The sequence below is a fragment of the Salvelinus fontinalis genome, chromosome 8 (assembly GCF_029448725.1).
Source record: "Salvelinus fontinalis isolate EN_2023a chromosome 8, ASM2944872v1, whole genome shotgun sequence".
Taxonomy (NCBI): domain Eukaryota; kingdom Metazoa; phylum Chordata; class Actinopteri; order Salmoniformes; family Salmonidae; genus Salvelinus; species Salvelinus fontinalis.
In genome coordinates this window covers 43436676-43455949 of record NC_074672.1, presented here as the reverse complement: position 1 = coordinate 43455949, position 19274 = coordinate 43436676, and the positions used below count along the sequence as shown (strand labels likewise).

The following is a 19274-nucleotide window of genomic DNA, read 5'->3' as shown; positions in this document are numbered from 1 at the left end:
CCGCTTGTGATTGTTGTCGACTGCTCGGGAGGCGGAGCCCTTGTATGATGTGTCAATCAGGACATCCCAGATCCCAGTTTTAATCAGCACTAATGCAGTGATGTTTTTGTCACGTCACCTCAACATCCTGTTCTCTCTATTCACCCTCATCACGCTCAAAAGAATGATAATTACAGTTAACGACTAGACAGAGGTATTATGCTAAGTACATCCTCATTTCTTGGTATTTTAATTAATAATGCCACCCGATAAGCTAATTATGCGAGTTAGAGGGTATTGTGAGGATAAGGGAAAATAATTGCCTTCCTTGAGGAACCTCGTCTGTGGTCCGACAAAGTGCCCAAGTATTAAAACATAATAAAGCTAGCCTTGTTTTTTCTCCATTGTCATTCAAATGAGCTGGCCTTTGCCGTGTGTAGAAAACACACCAGAGCTGGCTAAATATTCCACATGATATCCTTGTTATAATGGTATACACGTTAAATAAAGAGAAAGGTTATCCCAGTGCTCAATGGCAGAAAGCACACAGCTCTGTTCAACACTGTCTGTCTGTGAACATGACAGAAGCCATTTCCTCCCAGACGGTGAGCCATGCGAGAGAGCATGTTGTTTGAACCATGGTGTCACAGCCATTCCAGGCTACTGTCTGTGACCAGGGATATGGGATTGTACATGGTAGGAGCAGTGAGGGATGGGGTACTATACTCTGTGATAAGGAGAGGGAAATCACTGGACTACACTCTCCCCTCACAGGACCATTTGCGTGTGTCAGTGGATTTAACCCCAACAGGTCTGACAAAAGCCCTGGCACTCCAGGAAAACGAGAGGGTTTAAAGCTAATCAATTCCATGCTCTACAATATGCAAATGTGCCCTCTGCTGATAAGAGAGCTTTTAATCCTGCCCCTAGCCTTCCAAGCAGACTGTTCCTCTCTCTCACACACACCCCCTTTCTCTCTCTCTCTCTCTCTCTCACCCACTGTCTCTCTCTCGCTCTCTTCTTTTCGCTCTCTCTCTCTCTCTCTCTCTCTCTCACACTCTCTCTCCCTCTCTCTTTGTCTCTCTCTTTCTCTCTCTCTCTCTCTTTGTCTCTCTCTCTCTTTTTGTCTCTCTCTCTCTCTCTCTCTCTCTCCCTCTTTCTCTCTCCCCTCCAGGCCCATGTGCTTTGTGAAGCAGCTGGAAGTACCTCACTATGGGCAGTACAGGCCCAATATGGTGCCTGCCACACCTCGTGCCAACCTGGCCAAGGAGCTGGAGAAGTACTCCAAGGTCTCCTTTGATTATGCAAGCTTCGACTGTCAGGTGTTTGGGAAACGCATGCTTGCTCCAAAGATACCGACCAGCGAAGCCTCACCCAAAGCCTTCAAATGTAAGCAAACGTTGTCCTATAGCCGTATATTTACATTTACATTTAAGTCATTTAGCAGACGCTATATATATGTATATATCTTTAGCCCACACATACACCCCCCCCCCCCCCCCCCCCCCCAGACATACAGACACAAATACAGACACACAACAGGACACGATTATATAGCTAATATCTCTGTTTTTCTTTTTTCTGCTCCCTCAGCTAAACTCTCGTCCCCCAAGTCTTCTTCTCCCAGCCTCAGCCTGCATGGAGGTTTTGGAAAGACTGCCTCCTCTTCTGCCTACGACTACTCCCATGAAGCCCAGGCAGCCCACATGGCTGCCACCGCTATCCTAAACCTGTCCACTCGCTGCTGGGAGAGGCCTGAGAACCTGAGCACCAAGCACCAGGACCTGGCTAGCAAGGTAGGCAAGCCCCTATCTTTAGCTCTGTTTATACCTGCTGCTAACATGTGTTCTTTGTCCTGATTGTGTCCACAAGTTACCCATTAGACTCAAAGAAGCTCACCTACTGCCAAGCTACCCCCTAGATTCCTAGAGCTCACCTACTGCCAAGTTACCCTCTAGACTCCTAGAGCTCACTGTCTGCCAAGCTACCCCCTAGACTCCTAGATCTCACCCACTGTCAAGCTACCCCCTAGACTCCTAGAGCTCACCTACTGCCAAGCTACCCCCTAGACTCCTAGAGCTCACCTACTGCCAAACTACCCCCTAGACTCCTAGATCTCACCTACTGCCAAGTTACTCCTAGATTCCTAGAGCTGACTCTCTGCCAAGTTACTTTCTAGACTCCTAGAGCTCAGCAACTGCCAAGTTACTGCTATAGATTCCTAGATCTCACCTACTGCCAAGTTACCCCTCTAAACTCCTAGATCTCACCTACTGCCAAGTTACCCCCTAGATTCCTAGAGCTCACTCTCTGCCAAGTTACTTTCTAGATTCCTAGATCTCACCTACTGCCAAGTTACTCCTAGACTCCTAGAGCTGACTCTATGCCAAGTTACCCCCTAGACTCCTAGAGCTCACCTACTGCCAAGTTACCCCCTAAACTCAAAGAGCTCACCCTCTGCCAAGTTAACCCTAGACTCCTAGAGCTCACCTACTGCCATGTTACCCCCTAGACTCCTAGAGCTCACCTACTGCCAAGTTACCCCCTAGACTCCTAGAGCTCACCCTCTGCCAAGTTACCCCCTAAACTCCTAGAGCTCACCCTCTGCCAAGTTACCCCCTAGACTCCTAGAGCTCACCTACTGCCAAGTTACCCCCTAGACTCCTAGAGCTCACCCACTGTCAAGCTACCCCCTAGACTCCTAGAGCTCACCTACTGCCAAGTTACCCCCTAGACTCCTAGAGCTCACCCACTGTCAAGCTACCCCCTAGACTCCTAGAGCTCACCTACTGCCAGCTACCCCCTAGACTCCTAGAGCTCCCTAACTGTCAAGCTACCCCCTAGACTCCTAGATCTCACCTACTGCCAAGTTACCCCCTAGACTCCTAGAGCTCACCTACTGCCAAGTTACCCCCTAGACTCCTAGAGCTGACTCTCTGCCAAGATACTTTCTAGACTCCTAGAGCTCAGCAACTGCCAAGTTACTGCTAGAGATTCCTAGAGCTCAGCAACTGCCAAGTTACCCCTCTAAACTCCTAGATCTCACCTACTGCCAAGTTACCCTCTAAACTCCTAGATCTCACCTACTGCCAAGTTACCCCCTAGATTCCTAGAGCTCACTCTCTGCCAAATTACTTTCTAGATTCCTAGATCTCACCTACTGCCAAGTTACTCCTAGACTCCAAGAGCTCACCCACTGCCAAGCTAGCCCGTAGACTCCTAGAGCTCACTCTCTGCCAAGCTACCCCCTAGACTCCTAGAGCTCCCTAACTGCCAAGTTACCCCCTAAACTCCTAGAGCTCACCCTCTGCCAAGTTAACCCTAGACTCCTAGAGCTCACCTACTGCCATGTTACCCCCTAGACTCCTAGAGCTCACCTACTGCCAAGTTACCCCCTAGACTCCTAGAGCTCACCCTCTGCCAAGTTACCCCCTAGACTCCTAGGGCGCACCTACTGCCATGTTACCCCCTAGACTCCTAGAGCTCACCTACTGCCAAGTTACCCCTAGACTCCTAGAGCTCACCCTCTGCCAAGTTACCCCCTAAACTCCTAGAGCTCACCCTCTGCCAAGTTACCCGCTAGACTCCTAGAGCTCACCTACTGCCAAGTTACCCCCTAGACTCCTAGAGCTCACTCACTGTCAAGCTACCCCCTAGACTCCTAGAGCTCACCTACTGCCAAGTTACCCCCTAGACTCCTAGAGCTCACCCACTGTCAAGCTACTCCCTAGACTCCTAGAGCTCACCTACTGCCAAGTTACCCCCTAGACTCCTAGAGCTCCCTAACTGTCAAGCTACCCCCTAGACTCCTAGATCTCACCCACTGTCAAGCTACCCCCTAGACTCCTAGAGCTCCCTAACTGCCAAGCTACCCCCTAGACTCCTAGAGCTCCCTAACTGCCAAGTTACCCCCTAGACTCCTAGAGCTCCCTAACTGCCAAGTTACCCCCTAGACTCCTAGAGCTCACCCTCTGTCAAGTTACCCCCTAGACTCCTAGAGCTCACCCTCTGCTAAGTTACCCCCTAGACTCCTACAGCTCCCTAACTGTCAAGTTACCCCCTAGACTCCTAGAGCTCCCTAACTGTCAAGCTACCCCCTAGAGTCCTAGAGCTCCCTAACTGCCAAGTTACCCCCTAGACTCCTAGAGCTCCCTAACTGCCAACCAAATAGAATGTAACATCAGGTGGCGTTCATTAACAGGAAGAGGATGGTGTTGAGGTATAGTTGCATCACCTATCTTTATTTTTTTCTATCCCTTCATCCTTTTCATGTTGTTATTGAATTTGGCTGCCAGTTCCCTGGATTACCCTCCACCAGGTAGTCTGTTTTCATTATCTGCCGGCCAAATCTCTCTGTTTCTCCCTCCCTTCCTCCCTCCCTTCCTCCCTCTGTCTCTCTGTGCACAGGAGATGTGATTGGAGCAGCACTCTCCCCCATATTGTGTTTTTTTAAAAGCTTTTTGCCTTGGTGGGGGAGAGTGACTGTTTCATACTTTTTTGATTTCCTGACATGGTGTTGGGCGATAGAAAGGGAAGATTAATGGCCATAGTAGCTCAGTAGCAGTGCTAGTCAGCCAGGGACCGTTCTGGGACCAGGGCCCATTTTTTTTCTTGCTCCCCACAGCCAACATGCTGCGGCGTGTAACTCTTTGATTTCTCTGCCTCCTCTACAGCCAATATGAATAGCATTTCAGATGAATACTAAAGAGAGGTTCTGTTTCCCTGGTCTTATAGATCTGACAATACAAATGGAGCCTGACCAGCGCGGTTGGCAGTGTATGTCCATTCAAACGTGTTTAAGAGAGACAGGTGGGGAATTAAGATAACAGGCGCTGGGGATAGACTTGTCGTGATACATTGTGGTGTGTATCACATGAAACAATGTAATGTTATTGTGATTGTCAGCATTACCATAATTTGCCCTGTGCAGAGCATGGACATCGAGGTGGACGAGAATGGGACTCTTGACCTGAGCATGAAGAAGCCCGTCAAACGTGAGGGCACCAGCCCTGGGGTATGTTCCCCGGACCCCTCCTCTTCCTCTTCCTCCCTGCACCCCGGAGGCAACAGTGGCATGACCTCGCCCCACACGGGCCACGCCTACAAACAGGAACACTGGGAGGAGCCTCTGGACTACACCAAACCGAACCGCCAACGGGAGGAGGATACAGAGGAGGTCTGTCCTCTACCTTCTTCTTCTCCTTCATCTGTCCTTGTCTCTTCTCCTCATTATGATCATGGAGGCTCGTTGCCATGTGTACACTCATGCGTAACCAACCATTTAAAATGTACTAAAGGATTCGGTTGTGTTTTCCACTCTTCTTGATTCCATTTGATTGCACAGCTGGAGCACCACACAGCGCGGTCGTTTGCCTCGTCCGACCCTGAGGACATGGACCTGATGCAGGACTACCCCGAGGAGCGGAAGTACCCTGGAGAGGTCACAACCCCAAACTTCAAGGTCCAGTTCCAACAGCCAAAGGATTGCAAGAAAGATGTGCTCCTGTAAGTCAATGGTCTGTCTATTCTCCCTGCAGGAACGGCTATACAAAGCATCCTTTAATAAGTCCACCACGTCACTCTCTCTCTCTGATTTTCTGATCCCCTTTCCCCTGAGATACTGTCATTCATCGTCCTCTTCTCTCCTCTCTTCTCTTTCCTCTCCTCTCCTCTCTTCTCTTTTCCTCTCCTCCTCTCCTCTCCTCTCCTCTCCTCTCCTCTCCTCTCCTCTCCTCTCCGTCTGTCTCCAGGTGCCCCACTCCTGGCTGTGACGGCAGTGGCCACATCACTGGAAACTATGCATCCCATCGCAGGTATGGTATGCCCCTCTATATAGCACAAGCCCTGAGCCAATGATGTAGTCACACCATATACAAGAAACATGGCAGCTAACTTATATAACAATTTACATTAAGATTGCGTCAATAATAGAATGTTTTCCTTGCTGGCTGTTTTCTATTTCCAAAGACTTTCCCAATAACTTTAAACTATATTTCCTCTTTGATTATTTTTCCTCCCTCACTTTCTCTTTCTCTCTCTCTTCTCTTTCTCTCTTTCTCTCTCTCTCTCTCCCTCTCTCTTCTCTTCCTCTTTCTCTCTTATCTTCCTCTTTCTCTCTTATCTTTCTCTCTCTCTCTTCTCTTTCTCCCTCTCTCTTCTCTTTCTCTCTCTCTTCTCTTTCTCTCTCCTCTCTCTCCCTTCAGTCTGTCTGGGTGTCCTCTTGCTGATAAGAGTCTTCGGTCCCTCATGGCGACCCACTCTGCTGAACTCAAGTATGTCTGTCTTCCACTGGGCTTTCTCCTTGGTTCTGTCACTACTGTATGCTAAAATGATCAATTCTATGTACTTCTATTTCTGCTGTTTTTACTGGGACTGCTAACATCACTGTTACTGCGTCTGCCCTGGTAAATCTCCTGCCCCCAGCTCCGCTGACAAACCAGAACTCCTACACGCTCACACCCATCAGTTGCTATGGTGCAAATGTGATGGTTCTATTTGTCGGTGTGCTTACATTTAACCCATTCCCCTTGATTTCCCAGGTGCCCCACTCCAGGATGTGATGGTTCAGGACATAACACTGGAAATTACGCCTCCCACAGAAGGTACAGAGCTCATCAGTGAACTACCAACCTACGTCCACAGCCCTATCTACTTTCCATCTTGTATGGGAGACAGTCGCAAAATGACCTTCTCTCTCCCTCTCCCTCGCTCCTCCTCCTCTCCCTCGCTCCTCCTCCTCACACACACAGACACACGAGGCCAGTGAAGCTTAGAAAGAGATCATGGTAGTTTCAGGCAGGACTCATACACTCACACACTCATCCGCAATTGTGAAAATCAAGTTTTATCTATTTTTGATATGCTTATCCTTTTAGTTTGGTTTTACTACTTTGTTGGATTTACTATTTATAATAGCGGTTTTGGTTTCTTTTATTTTAATTTAATATGTTTCACTTTCTTTCGGGCAATTAGAATAAAAAAATACGATGCTTCCATATAATGTTCCATCCCTTTACAAACAGTAACGTCACCACCATAACAGACGATTGTTCAAGGTGTTTTTCCACCCTTTTTTTATCGGCTTCATACTTTCTGTTTTCAGTTTGTCTGGGTGCCCCCGTGCCAAGAAAGGTGGATTAAAAACATCTCCCACCAAGGACGACAAGGAGGACTCCGAGCTCTTAAAGTTCGTACCACTAAAGAAAGCCACGGCCCTTTTTTCTTCCAATTAAGATATACGGTAAAAGTCACATCCAAAATAGTAAAGGCAGTACACCCTGACCTCCGTGCAGAGGCAGGATGACCTGTCCCCAGTCTGTCTCCTAGAGATGACATCATCACAACAGTACCACACCCAGACCAGCCTGAGACGCACTGCCTGTGCTGACTCATAGTACTGTAGTTCATCGTAGAGTATTGCAGTGTAGATCATGTCTCAAAAAATATTACATTAACATTTCTCTGAAATTGTCTCTTTTCAACTGACGACAGCTGATAAAAGACCTTGGTGTCTGTGTTTGTTGAATGTGCTTGCTTGGTTATGCTACCACAACATGATGCCAAGCAACAGGCAGAGTACCTATAGCAGGGTACCAATAATATTAAACCTACGGCGATGAAGTAACACTTTGTTTTAGGTCGGAAAGGTTTTTGGCCTCATAGTAGAATAGTGTTACATAGTGAAATAGTGTCACATAGTGAAATAGTGGTGCATAGTGAAATAGTGTTACATAGTGAAATAGTGTTACATAGTGAAATAGTGTTACATAGTGAAATAGTGTTACATAGTGAAATAGTGTTACATAGTGAAATAGTGTCACATGGTGAAATAGTGTTACATAGTGAAATAGTGTTACATAGTGAAATAGTGTCACATAGTGAAATAGTGTTACATAGTGAAATAGTGAAATAGTGAAATAGTGTTACATAGTGAAATAGTGTTACATAGTGTTACATAGTGAAATAGTGTTACATAGTGAAATAGTGTCACATAGTGAAATAGTGTCACATAGTGAAATAGTGTTACATAGTGAAATAGTGTTACAATGTGTTACATAGTGAAATAGTGTTACATAGTGAAATAGTGTCACATAGTGAAATAGTGTTACATAGTGTTACATAGTGAAATAGTGTTACATAGTGAAATAGTGTTACATGGTGAAATAGTGTCACATAGTGAAATAGTGTTACATAGTGAAATAGTGTCACATAGTGAAATAGTGTCACATAGTGAAATAGTGTCACATAGTGAAATAGTGTTACATAGTGAAATAGTGTTACAATGTGTTACATAGTGAAATAGTGTTGCATAGTGAAATAGTGTTGCATAGTGAAATAGTGTTACATAGTGTTACATAGTGAAATAGTGTCACATAGTGAAATAGTGAAATAGTGTTACATAGTGTTACATAGTGAAATAGTGTTACATAGTGAAATAGTGAAATAGTGTTACATAGTAAAATAGTGTTACATAGTGTTACATAGTGAAATAGTGGTGCATAGTGAAATAGTGTCACATAGTGAAATAGTGTTACATAGTGAAATAGTGTCACATAGTGAAATAGTGTCACATAGTGTTACATAGTGAAATAGTGTCACATAGTGAAATAGTGAAATAGTGTTACATAGTGAATAGTGTCACATAGTGAAATAGTGTCACATAGTGAAATAGTGTCACATAGTGAAATAGTGTCACATAGTGAAATAGTGTCACATAGTGAAATAGTGTTACATAGTGTTACATAGTGAAATAGTGTCACATAGTGAAATAGTGTCACATAGTGAAATAGTGTTACATAGTGAAATAGTGTCACATAGTGAAATAGTGTCACATAGTGAAATAGTGTCACATAGTGAAATAGTGTCACATAGTGAAATAGTGTCACATAGTGAAATAGTGTTACATAGTGTTACATAGTGAAATAGTGTCACATAGTGAAATAGTGTCACATAGTGAAATAGTGTTACATAGTGAAATAGTGTTACATAGTGAAATAGTGTCACATAGTGAAATAGTGTTACATAGTGAAATAGTGTTACATAGTGAAATATTGTCACATAGTGAAATAGTGAAATAGTGTTACATAGTGAAATAGTGTCACATAGTGTTACATAGTGAAATAGTGTCACATAGTGAAATAGTGTCACATAGTGAAATAGTGTCACATAGTGAAATAGTGTTACATAGTGAAATAGTGTCACATAGTGAAATAGTGTTACATAGTGAAATAGTGTTACATAGTGTTACATAGTGAAATAGTGGTGCATAGTGAAATAGTGTCACATAGTGAAATAGTGTTACATAGTGTTACATAGTGAAATAGTGTCACATAGTGAAATAGTGTCACATAGTGAAATAGTGTCACATAGTGAAATAGTGTCACATAGTGAAATAGTGTTACATAGTGAAATAGTGTTACATAGTAAAATAGTGTCACATAGTGAAATAGTGTTACATAGTGAAATAGTGTCACATAGTGAAATAGTGTCACATAGTGAAATAGTGTCACATAGTGAAATAGTGTCACATAGTGAAATAGTGTTACATAGTGTTACATAGTGAAATAGTGGTGCATAGTGTTACATAGTGAAATAGTGTCACATAGTGAAATAGTGTCACATAGTGAAATAGTGTCACAGTGTTACATAGTGAAATAGTGGTGCATAGTGTTACATAGTGAAATAGTGTCACATAGTGAAATAGTGTCACATAGTGAAATAGTGTTACATAGTGAAATAGTGTCACATAGTGAAATAGTGTCACATAGTGAAATAGTGTCACATAGTGTTACATAGTGAAATAGTGTCACATAGTGAAATAGTGTCACATAGTGAAATAGTGTTACATAGTGAAATAGTGTCACATAGTGAAATAGTGTCACATAGTGAAATAGTGTCACATAGTGTTACATAGTGAAATAGTGTCACATAGTGAAATAGTGTCACATAGTGAAATAGTGTTACATAGTGAAATAGTGTTACAATGTGTTACATAGTGAAATAGTGTTACATAGTGAAATAGTGTCACATAGTGAAATAGTGTTACATAGTGTTACATAGTGAAATAGTGTTACATAGTGAAATAGTGTTACATAGTGAAATAGTGTCACATAGTGAAATAGTGTTACATAGTGAAATAGTGTCACATAGTGAAATAGTGTCACATAGTGAAATAGTGTCACATAGTGAAATAGTGTTACATAGTGAAATAGTGTTACAATGTGTTACATAGTGAAATAGTGTTGCATAGTGAAATAGTGTTACATAGTGAAATAGTGTTACATAGTGTTACATAGTGAAATAGTGTCACATAGTGAAATAGTGAAATAGTGTTACATAGTGTTACATAGTGAAATAGTGTTACATAGTGAAATAGTGAAATAGTGTTACATAGTAAAATAGTGTTACATAGTGTTACATAGTGAAATAGTGGTGCATAGTGAAATAGTGTCACATAGTGAAATAGTGTTACATAGTGAAATAGTGTCACATAGTGAAATAGTGTCACATAGTGTTACATAGTGAAATAGTGTCACATAGTGAAATAGTGAAATAGTGTTACATAGTGAATAGTGTCACATAGTGAAATAGTGTCACATAGTGAAATAGTGTTACATAGTGAAATAGTGTCACATAGTGTTACATAGTGAAATAGTGTCACATAGTGAAATAGTGTCACATAGTGAAATAGTGTTACATAGTGAAATAGTGTTACAATGTGTTACATAGTGAAATAGTGTTGCATAGTGAAATAGTGTTACATAGTGAAATAGTGTTACATAGTGTTACATAGTGAAATAGTGTCACATAGTGAAATAGTGAAATAGTGTTACATAGTGTTACATAGTGAAATAGTGTTACATAGTGAAATAGTGAAATAGTTTTACATAGTAAAATAGTGTTACATAGTGTTACATAGTGAAATAGTGGTGCATAGTGAAATAGTGTCACATAGTGAAATAGTGTTACATAGTGAAATAGTGTCACATAGTGAAATAGTGTCACATAGTGTTACATAGTGAAATAGTGTCACATAGTGAAATAGTGAAATAGTGTTACATAGTGAATAGTGTCACATAGTGAAATAGTGTCACATAGTGAAATAGTGTCACATAGTGAAATAGTGTCACATAGTGAAATAGTGTCACATAGTGAAATAGTGTTACATAGTGTTACATAGTGAAATAGTGTCACATAGTGAAATAGTGTCACATAGTGAAATAGTGTTACATAGTGAAATAGTGTCACATAGTGAAATAGTGTCACATAGTGAAATAGTGTCACATAGTGAAATAGTGTCACATAGTGAAATAGTGTCACATAGTGAAATAGTGTTACATAGTGTTACATAGTGAAATAGTGTCACATAGTGAAATAGTGTCACATAGTGAAATAGTGTTACATAGTGAAATAGTGTTACATAGTGAAATAGTGTCACATAGTGAAATAGTGTTACATAGTGAAATAGTGTTACATAGTGAAATATTGTCACATAGTGAAATAGTGAAATAGTGTTACATAGTGAAATAGTGTCACATAGTGTTACATAGTGAAATAGTGTCACATAGTGAAATAGTGTCACATAGTGAAATAGTGTCACATAGTGAAATAGTGTTACATAGTGAAATAGTGTCACATAGTGAAATAGTGTTACATAGTGAAATAGTGTTACATAGTGTTACATAGTGAAATAGTGGTGCATAGTGAAATAGTGTCACATAGTGAAATAGTGTTACATAGTGTTACATAGTGAAATAGTGTCACATAGTGAAATAGTGTCACATAGTGAAATAGTGTCACATAGTGAAATAGTGTCACATAGTGAAATAGTGTTACATAGTGAAATAGTGTTACATAGTAAAATAGTGTCACATAGTGAAATAGTGTTACATAGTGAAATAGTGTCACATAGTGAAATAGTGTCACATAGTGAAATAGTGTCACATAGTGAAATAGTGTCACATAGTGAAATAGTGTTACATAGTGTTACATAGTGAAATAGTGGTGCATAGTGTTACATAGTGAAATAGTGTCACATAGTGAAATAGTGTCACATAGTGAAATAGTGTCACAGTGTTACATAGTGAAATAGTGGTGCATAGTGTTACATAGTGAAATAGTGTCACATAGTGAAATAGTGTCACATAGTGAAATAGTGTTACATAGTGAAATAGTGTCACATAGTGAAATAGTGTCACATAGTGAAATAGTGTCACATAGTGTTACATAGTGAAATAGTGTCACATAGTGAAATAGTGTCACATAGTGAAATAGTGTTACATAGTGAAATAGTGTCACATAGTGAAATAGTGTCACATAGTGAAATAGTGTCACATAGTGTTACATAGTGAAATAGTGTCACATAGTGAAATAGTGTCACATAGTGAAATAGTGTTACATAGTGAAATAGTGTTACAATGTGTTACATAGTGAAATAGTGTTACATAGTGAAATAGTGTCACATAGTGAAATAGTGTTACATAGTGTTACATAGTGAAATAGTGTTACATAGTGAAATAGTGTTACATAGTGAAATAGTGTCACATAGTGAAATAGTGTTACATAGTGAAATAGTGTCACATAGTGAAATAGTGTCACATAGTGAAATAGTGTCACATAGTGAAATAGTGTTACATAGTGAAATAGTGTTACAATGTGTTACATAGTGAAATAGTGTTGCATAGTGAAATAGTGTTACATAGTGAAATAGTGTTACATAGTGTTACATAGTGAAATAGTGTCACATAGTGAAATAGTGAAATAGTGTTACATAGTGTTACATAGTGAAATAGTGTTACATAGTGAAATAGTGAAATAGTGTTACATAGTAAAATAGTGTTACATAGTGTTACATAGTGAAATAGTGGTGCATAGTGAAATAGTGTCACATAGTGAAATAGTGTTACATAGTGAAATAGTGTCACATAGTGAAATAGTGTCACATAGTGTTACATAGTGAAATAGTGTCACATAGTGAAATAGTGAAATAGTGTTACATAGTGAATAGTGTCACATAGTGAAATAGTGTCACATAGTGAAATAGTGTCACATAGTGAAATAGTGTCACATAGTGAAATAGTGTCACATAGTGAAATAGTGTTACATAGTGTTACATAGTGAAATAGTGTCACATAGTGAAATAGTGTCACATAGTGAAATAGTGTTACATAGTGAAATAGTGTCACATAGTGAAATAGTGTCACATAGTGAAATAGTGTCACATAGTGAAATAGTGTCACATAGTGAAATAGTGTCACATAGTGAAATAGTGTTACATAGTGTTACATAGTGAAATAGTGTCACATAGTGAAATAGTGTCACATAGTGAAATAGTGTTACATAGTGAAATAGTGTTACATAGTGAAATAGTGTCACATAGTGAAATAGTGTTACATAGTGAAATAGTGTTACATAGTGAAATATTGTCACATAGTGAAATAGTGAAATAGTGTTACATAGTGAAATAGTGTCACATAGTGTTACATAGTGAAATAGTGTCACATAGTGAAATAGTGTCACATAGTGAAATAGTGTCACATAGTGAAATAGTGTTACATAGTGAAATAGTGTCACATAGTGAAATAGTGTTACATAGTGAAATAGTGTTACATAGTGTTACATAGTGAAATAGTGGTGCATAGTGAAATAGTGTCACATAGTGAAATAGTGTTACATAGTGTTACATAGTGAAATAGTGTCACATAGTGAAATAGTGTCACATAGTGAAATAGTGTCACATAGTGAAATAGTGTCACATAGTGAAATAGTGTTACATAGTGAAATAGTGTTACATAGTAAAATAGTGTCACATAGTGAAATAGTGTTACATAGTGAAATAGTGTCACATAGTGAAATAGTGTCACATAGTGAAATAGTGTCACATAGTGAAATAGTGTCACATAGTGAAATAGTGTTACATAGTGTTACATAGTGAAATAGTGGTGCATAGTGTTACATAGTGAAATAGTGTCACATAGTGAAATAGTGTCACATAGTGAAATAGTGTCACAGTGTTACATAGTGAAATAGTGGTGCATAGTGTTACATAGTGAAATAGTGTCACATAGTGAAATAGTGTCACATAGTGAAATAGTGTTACATAGTGAAATAGTGTCACATAGTGAAATAGTGTCACATAGTGAAATAGTGTCACATAGTGTTACATAGTGAAATAGTGTCACATAGTGAAATAGTGTCACATAGTGAAATAGTGTTACATAGTGAAATAGTGTCACATAGTGAAATAGTGTCACATAGTGAAATAGTGTCACATAGTGTTACATAGTGAAATAGTGTCACATAGTGAAATAGTGTCACATAGTGAAATAGTGTCACATAGTGTTACATAGTGAAATAGTGTCACATAGTGAAATAGTGTCACATAGTGAAATAGTGTTACATAGTGAAATAGTGTCACATAGTGAAATAGTGTCACACAGTGAAATAGTGTCACATAGTGAAATAGTGTTACATAGTGAAATAGTGTCACATAGTGAAATAGTGTTACATAGTGAAATAGTGTCACATAGTGAAATAGTGTCACATAGTGAAATAGTGTCACATAGTGAAATAGTGTTACATAGTGAAATAGTGTCACATAGTGAAATAGTGTTACATAGTGAAATAGTGTTACATAGTGAAATAGTGTCACATAGTGAAATAGTGTCACATAGTGAAATAGTGTTACATAGTGAAATAGTGTCACATAGTGTTACATAGTGAAATAGTGTCACATAGTGAAATAGTGTTACATAGTGAAATAGTGTCACATAGTGAAATAGTGTTACATAGTGTTACATAGTGTTACATAGTGAAATAGTGTCACATAGTGAAATAGTGAAATAGTGTTACATAGTGTTACATAGTGAAATAGTGTCACATAGTGAAATAGTGAAATAGTGTTACATAGTGTTACATAGTGAAATAGTGTTACATAGTGAAATAGTGTTACATAGTGAAATAGTGTTACATAGTGAAATAGTGTTACATAGTGAAATAGTGTTACATAGTGAAATAGTGTTACATAGTGAAATAGTGTCACATAGTGAAATAGTGTTACATAGTGAAATAGTGTTACATAGTGAAATATTGTCACATAGTGAAATAGTGAAATAGTGTTACATAGTGAAATAGTGTCACATAGTGTTACATAGTGAAATAGTGTCACATAGTGAAATAGTGTCACATAGTGAAATAGTGTCACATAGTGAAATAGTGTTACATAGTGAAATAGTGTCACATAGTGAAATAGTGTTACATAGTGAAATAGTGTTACATAGTGTTACATAGTGAAATAGTGGTGCATAGTGAAATAGTGTCACATAGTGAAATAGTGTTACATAGTGTTACATAGTGAAATAGTGTCACATAGTGAAATAGTGTCACATAGTGAAATAGTGTCACATAGTGAAATAGTGTCACATAGTGAAATAGTGTTACATAGTGAAATAGTGTTACATAGTAAAATAGTGTCACATAGTGAAATAGTGTTACATAGTGAAATAGTGTCACATAGTGAAATAGTGTCACATAGTGAAATAGTGTCACATAGTGAAATAGTGTTACATAGTGTTACATAGTGAAATAGTGGTGCATAGTGTTACATAGTGAAATAGTGTCACATAGTGAAATAGTGTCACAGTGTTACATAGTGAAATAGTGGTGCATAGTGTTACATAGTGAAATAGTGTCACATAGTGAAATAGTGTCACATAGTGAAATAGTGTCACATAGTGAAATAGTGTCACATAGTGAAATAGTGTCACATAGTGAAATAGTGTCACATAGTGTTACATAGTGAAATAGTGTCACATAGTGAAATAGTGTCACATAGTGAAATAGTGTTACATAGTGAAATAGTGTCACATAGTGAAATAGTGTCACATAGTGAAATAGTGTCACATAGTGTTACATAGTGAAATAGTGTCACATAGTGAAATAGTGTCACATAGTGAAATAGTGTCACATAGTGTTACATAGTGAAATAGTGTCACATAGTGAAATAGTGTCACATAGTGAAATAGTGTTACATAGTGAAATAGTGTCACATAGTGAAATAGTGTCACACAGTGAAATAGTGTCACATAGTGAAATAGTGTTACATAGTGAAATAGTGTCACATAGTGAAATAGTGTTACATAGTGAAATAGTGTCACATAGTGAAATAGTGTCACATAGTGAAATAGTGTCACATAGTGAAATAGTGTTACATAGTGAAATAGTGTCACATAGTGAAATAGTGTTACATAGTGAAATAGTGTTACATAGTGAAATAGTGTCACATAGTGAAATAGTGTCACATAGTGAAATAGTGTTACATAGTGAAATAGTGTCACATAGTGTTACATAGTGAAATAGTGTCACATAGTGAAATAGTGTTACATAGTGAAATAGTGTCACATAGTGAAATAGTGTTACATAGTGTTACATAGTGTTACATAGTGAAATAGTGTCACATAGTGAAATAGTGAAATAGTGTTACATAGTGTTACATAGTGAAATAGTGTCACATAGTGAAATAGTGAAATAGTGTTACATAGTGTTACATAGTGAAATAGTGTTACATAGTGAAATAGTGTTACATAGTGAAATAGTGTTACATAGTGAAATAGTGTTACATAGTGAAATAGTGTTACATAGTGAAATAGTGTTACATGGTGTTACATAGTGAAATAGTGTTACATAGTGAAATAGTGTTACATGGTGTTACATAGTGAAATAGTGAAATAGTGTTACATGGTGTTACATAGTGAAATCGTGAAATAGTGTTACATAGTGTTACATAGTGAAATAGTGTCACACAGTGAAATAGTGTTACATAGTGAAATAGTGTCACATAGTGAAATAGTGTTACATAGTGAAATAGTGTCACATAGTGAAATAGTGAAATAGTGTTACATAGTGTTACATAGTGAAATAGTGAAATAGTGTTACATGGTGTTACATAGTGAAATCGTGAAATAGTGTTACATAGTGTTACATAGTGAAATAGTGTCACACAGTGAAATAGTGTTACATAGTGAAATAGTGTCACATAGTGAAATAGTGTTACATAGTGAAATAGTGTCACATAGTGAAATAGTGAAATAGTGTTACATAGTGTTACATAGTGAAATAGTGTCACATAGTGAAATAGTGAAATAGTGTTACATAGTGTTACATAGTGTTACATAGTGTTACATAGTGAAATAGTGTCACATAGTGAAATAGTGTCACATAGTGAAATAGTGTCACATAGTGAAATAGTGTTACATAGTGAAATAGTGTTACATGGTGTTACATAGTGTTACATAGTGAAATAGTGTTACATAGTGAAATAGTGTTACATAGTGAAATAGTGTTACATAGTGAAATAGTGTTACATAGTGAAATAGTGGTGCATAGTGAAATAGTGTCACATAGTGAAATAGTGTCACATAGTGAAATAGTGTTACATAGTGAAAGAGTGTTACATAGTGAAATAGTGTCACATAGTGAAATAGTGTTACATAGTGAAATAGTGTTACATAGTGAAATAGTGTTGCATAGTGAAATGATGCCAGCTACTGTAATGGCAGTCTTACACATTCATTTTTTATATGAAATTATGTTATAATTAAATTTACCATACACTTTGTGCTTTACATCTCATCTCTCTCTACAAGTCACATATCTATAGATATACTAATGTTACCCCTCTCTCTCTGTCGCTCTCTCTCTTCCCTACAGATGCCCTGTGCCTGGCTGTGACAGCCTGGGTCACATCAGTGGGAAGTATGCCACACATCGCAGTGCCTATGGGTGCCCGCTGGCTGCCCGCAGGCAGAAGGAGGGGCTGCTCAACGGTAACCCTTTCTCCTGGAAGGCCTTCAAGACAGAGGCCCCTACCTGCCCCACCCCCGACTGCGATGGATCAGGACACGCCAACGGCAGCTTTCTCACACACCGCAGGTAAGGACCAATCACAACACAGAACAAAAGGCCAGCTTCCTCACACACCGCAGGTAAGGACCAATCAAAACACAGAACAAAAGGCCAGCTTCCTCACACACCGCAGGTAAAGACCAATGACAACACAGAACACAGAGCAGATTATTACCCCTGGTTGCATCATCAATCTAACTGTATCATTTTTGTGTTTCATTTCATGGTTTCAAATACTCAACTTGATGAAATGGACCATTTTTATTCCTCCTGTTTTGTAGTCTCTCTGGCTGTCCCAGAGCCTCCTTTGCCAAGAAGAAAGCCAAGTTCCCTGGAGAGGAGTACCTGAGCACCAGGTTCCGGGCCAGTGACGGTAAGAGCACAACGGAAATAGGGAACACCTTTATGTGGCAGTCAATGTCTAGTCAATACAGTATTTCAAACTAGGATGTTTGTTCATTACCATCTGTGTTATTGTTCTTTTCGAGCTTTTAATAGTTGGTTTAACAAAATAATGCGGGTTTTTTTAATGGTGAGAGAGCGTTGCGTCGTTTCGTTTTTATCAAACTATGATGTTGGCCCAGTTTTCCTGTTCTCTCTTGTGACATCATGCGTCTCTCCCTTTCCATCCTGTAGTTCTGGATAATGACGAAGACATCAAGCAACTCAACAAGGAGATCAATGAGCTCAACGAGACCAACAACGAGATGGAGACAGACATGGTGAACCTGCAGACACAGGTGTGTGTGTGTGTGTGTGTGTGTGTGTGTGTGTGTGTGTGTGTGTGTGTGTGCGTGCGTGCGTGCGTGCGTGCGTGCGTGTGTGTGTTTGTGTACGTGTCACATTATTGAGTCAATATCTAACAGTTTAACATTGTGGTTTATTGCAAAATGACTGAGCTCAAGTAAATGTCTATACAGAATGTGTAAATAACTGTTGTGCTGTGGTGCAGATCTCATCCATGGAGAAGAACCTGAAGAACATTGAGGAGGAGAACAAGCTGATTGAGGAGCAGAACGAGGCTCTCTTCATGGAGCTATCTGGCCTCAGCCACGCCCTGATCCGCAGCCTGGCCAACATACGTCTCCCACACATGGTGAGTTAAATACACTTACATACAGTACAGAAACAGCTGAGGCCGAGGCTTGAACATGCAGACACAAACTAATACACACACTAACACAAACTAATACACACACTGACAGAAACTAATACACGCACTGACAGAAACTAATACACACACTGACACAAACTAATACACACACTGACAGAAACTAATACACACACTAACACAAACTAATACACGCACTGACAGAAACTAATACACACACTGACACAAACTAATACACACACTGACACAAACTAATACACACATTGACACAAACTAATACACA

At 39.1% G+C, this 19274-nt stretch overlaps 1 protein-coding gene across 1 annotated transcript in view; it reads left to right on the top strand.

Annotated features, from left to right (window-relative positions):
• LOC129861286 (myelin transcription factor 1-like) overlaps nt 1–18985 on the top strand; it is a gene marked incomplete in the record, with an annotated part of 21152 nt that extends 2167 nt beyond the window's left edge. Inside the window, 12 exon segments of the mRNA XM_055932572.1 lie at nt 1154–1368; nt 1573–1775; nt 4910–5155; nt 5324–5484; nt 5730–5792; nt 6183–6251; nt 6519–6581; nt 7082–7165; nt 17686–17907; nt 18162–18253; nt 18517–18620; nt 18833–18985. Coding sequence (XP_055788547.1) covers nt 1154–1368; nt 1573–1775; nt 4910–5155; nt 5324–5484; nt 5730–5792; nt 6183–6251; nt 6519–6581; nt 7082–7165; nt 17686–17907; nt 18162–18253; nt 18517–18620; nt 18833–18985 — 1675 coding nt within the window.
• Nucleotides 18986–19274: the final 289 nt, after the last annotated feature.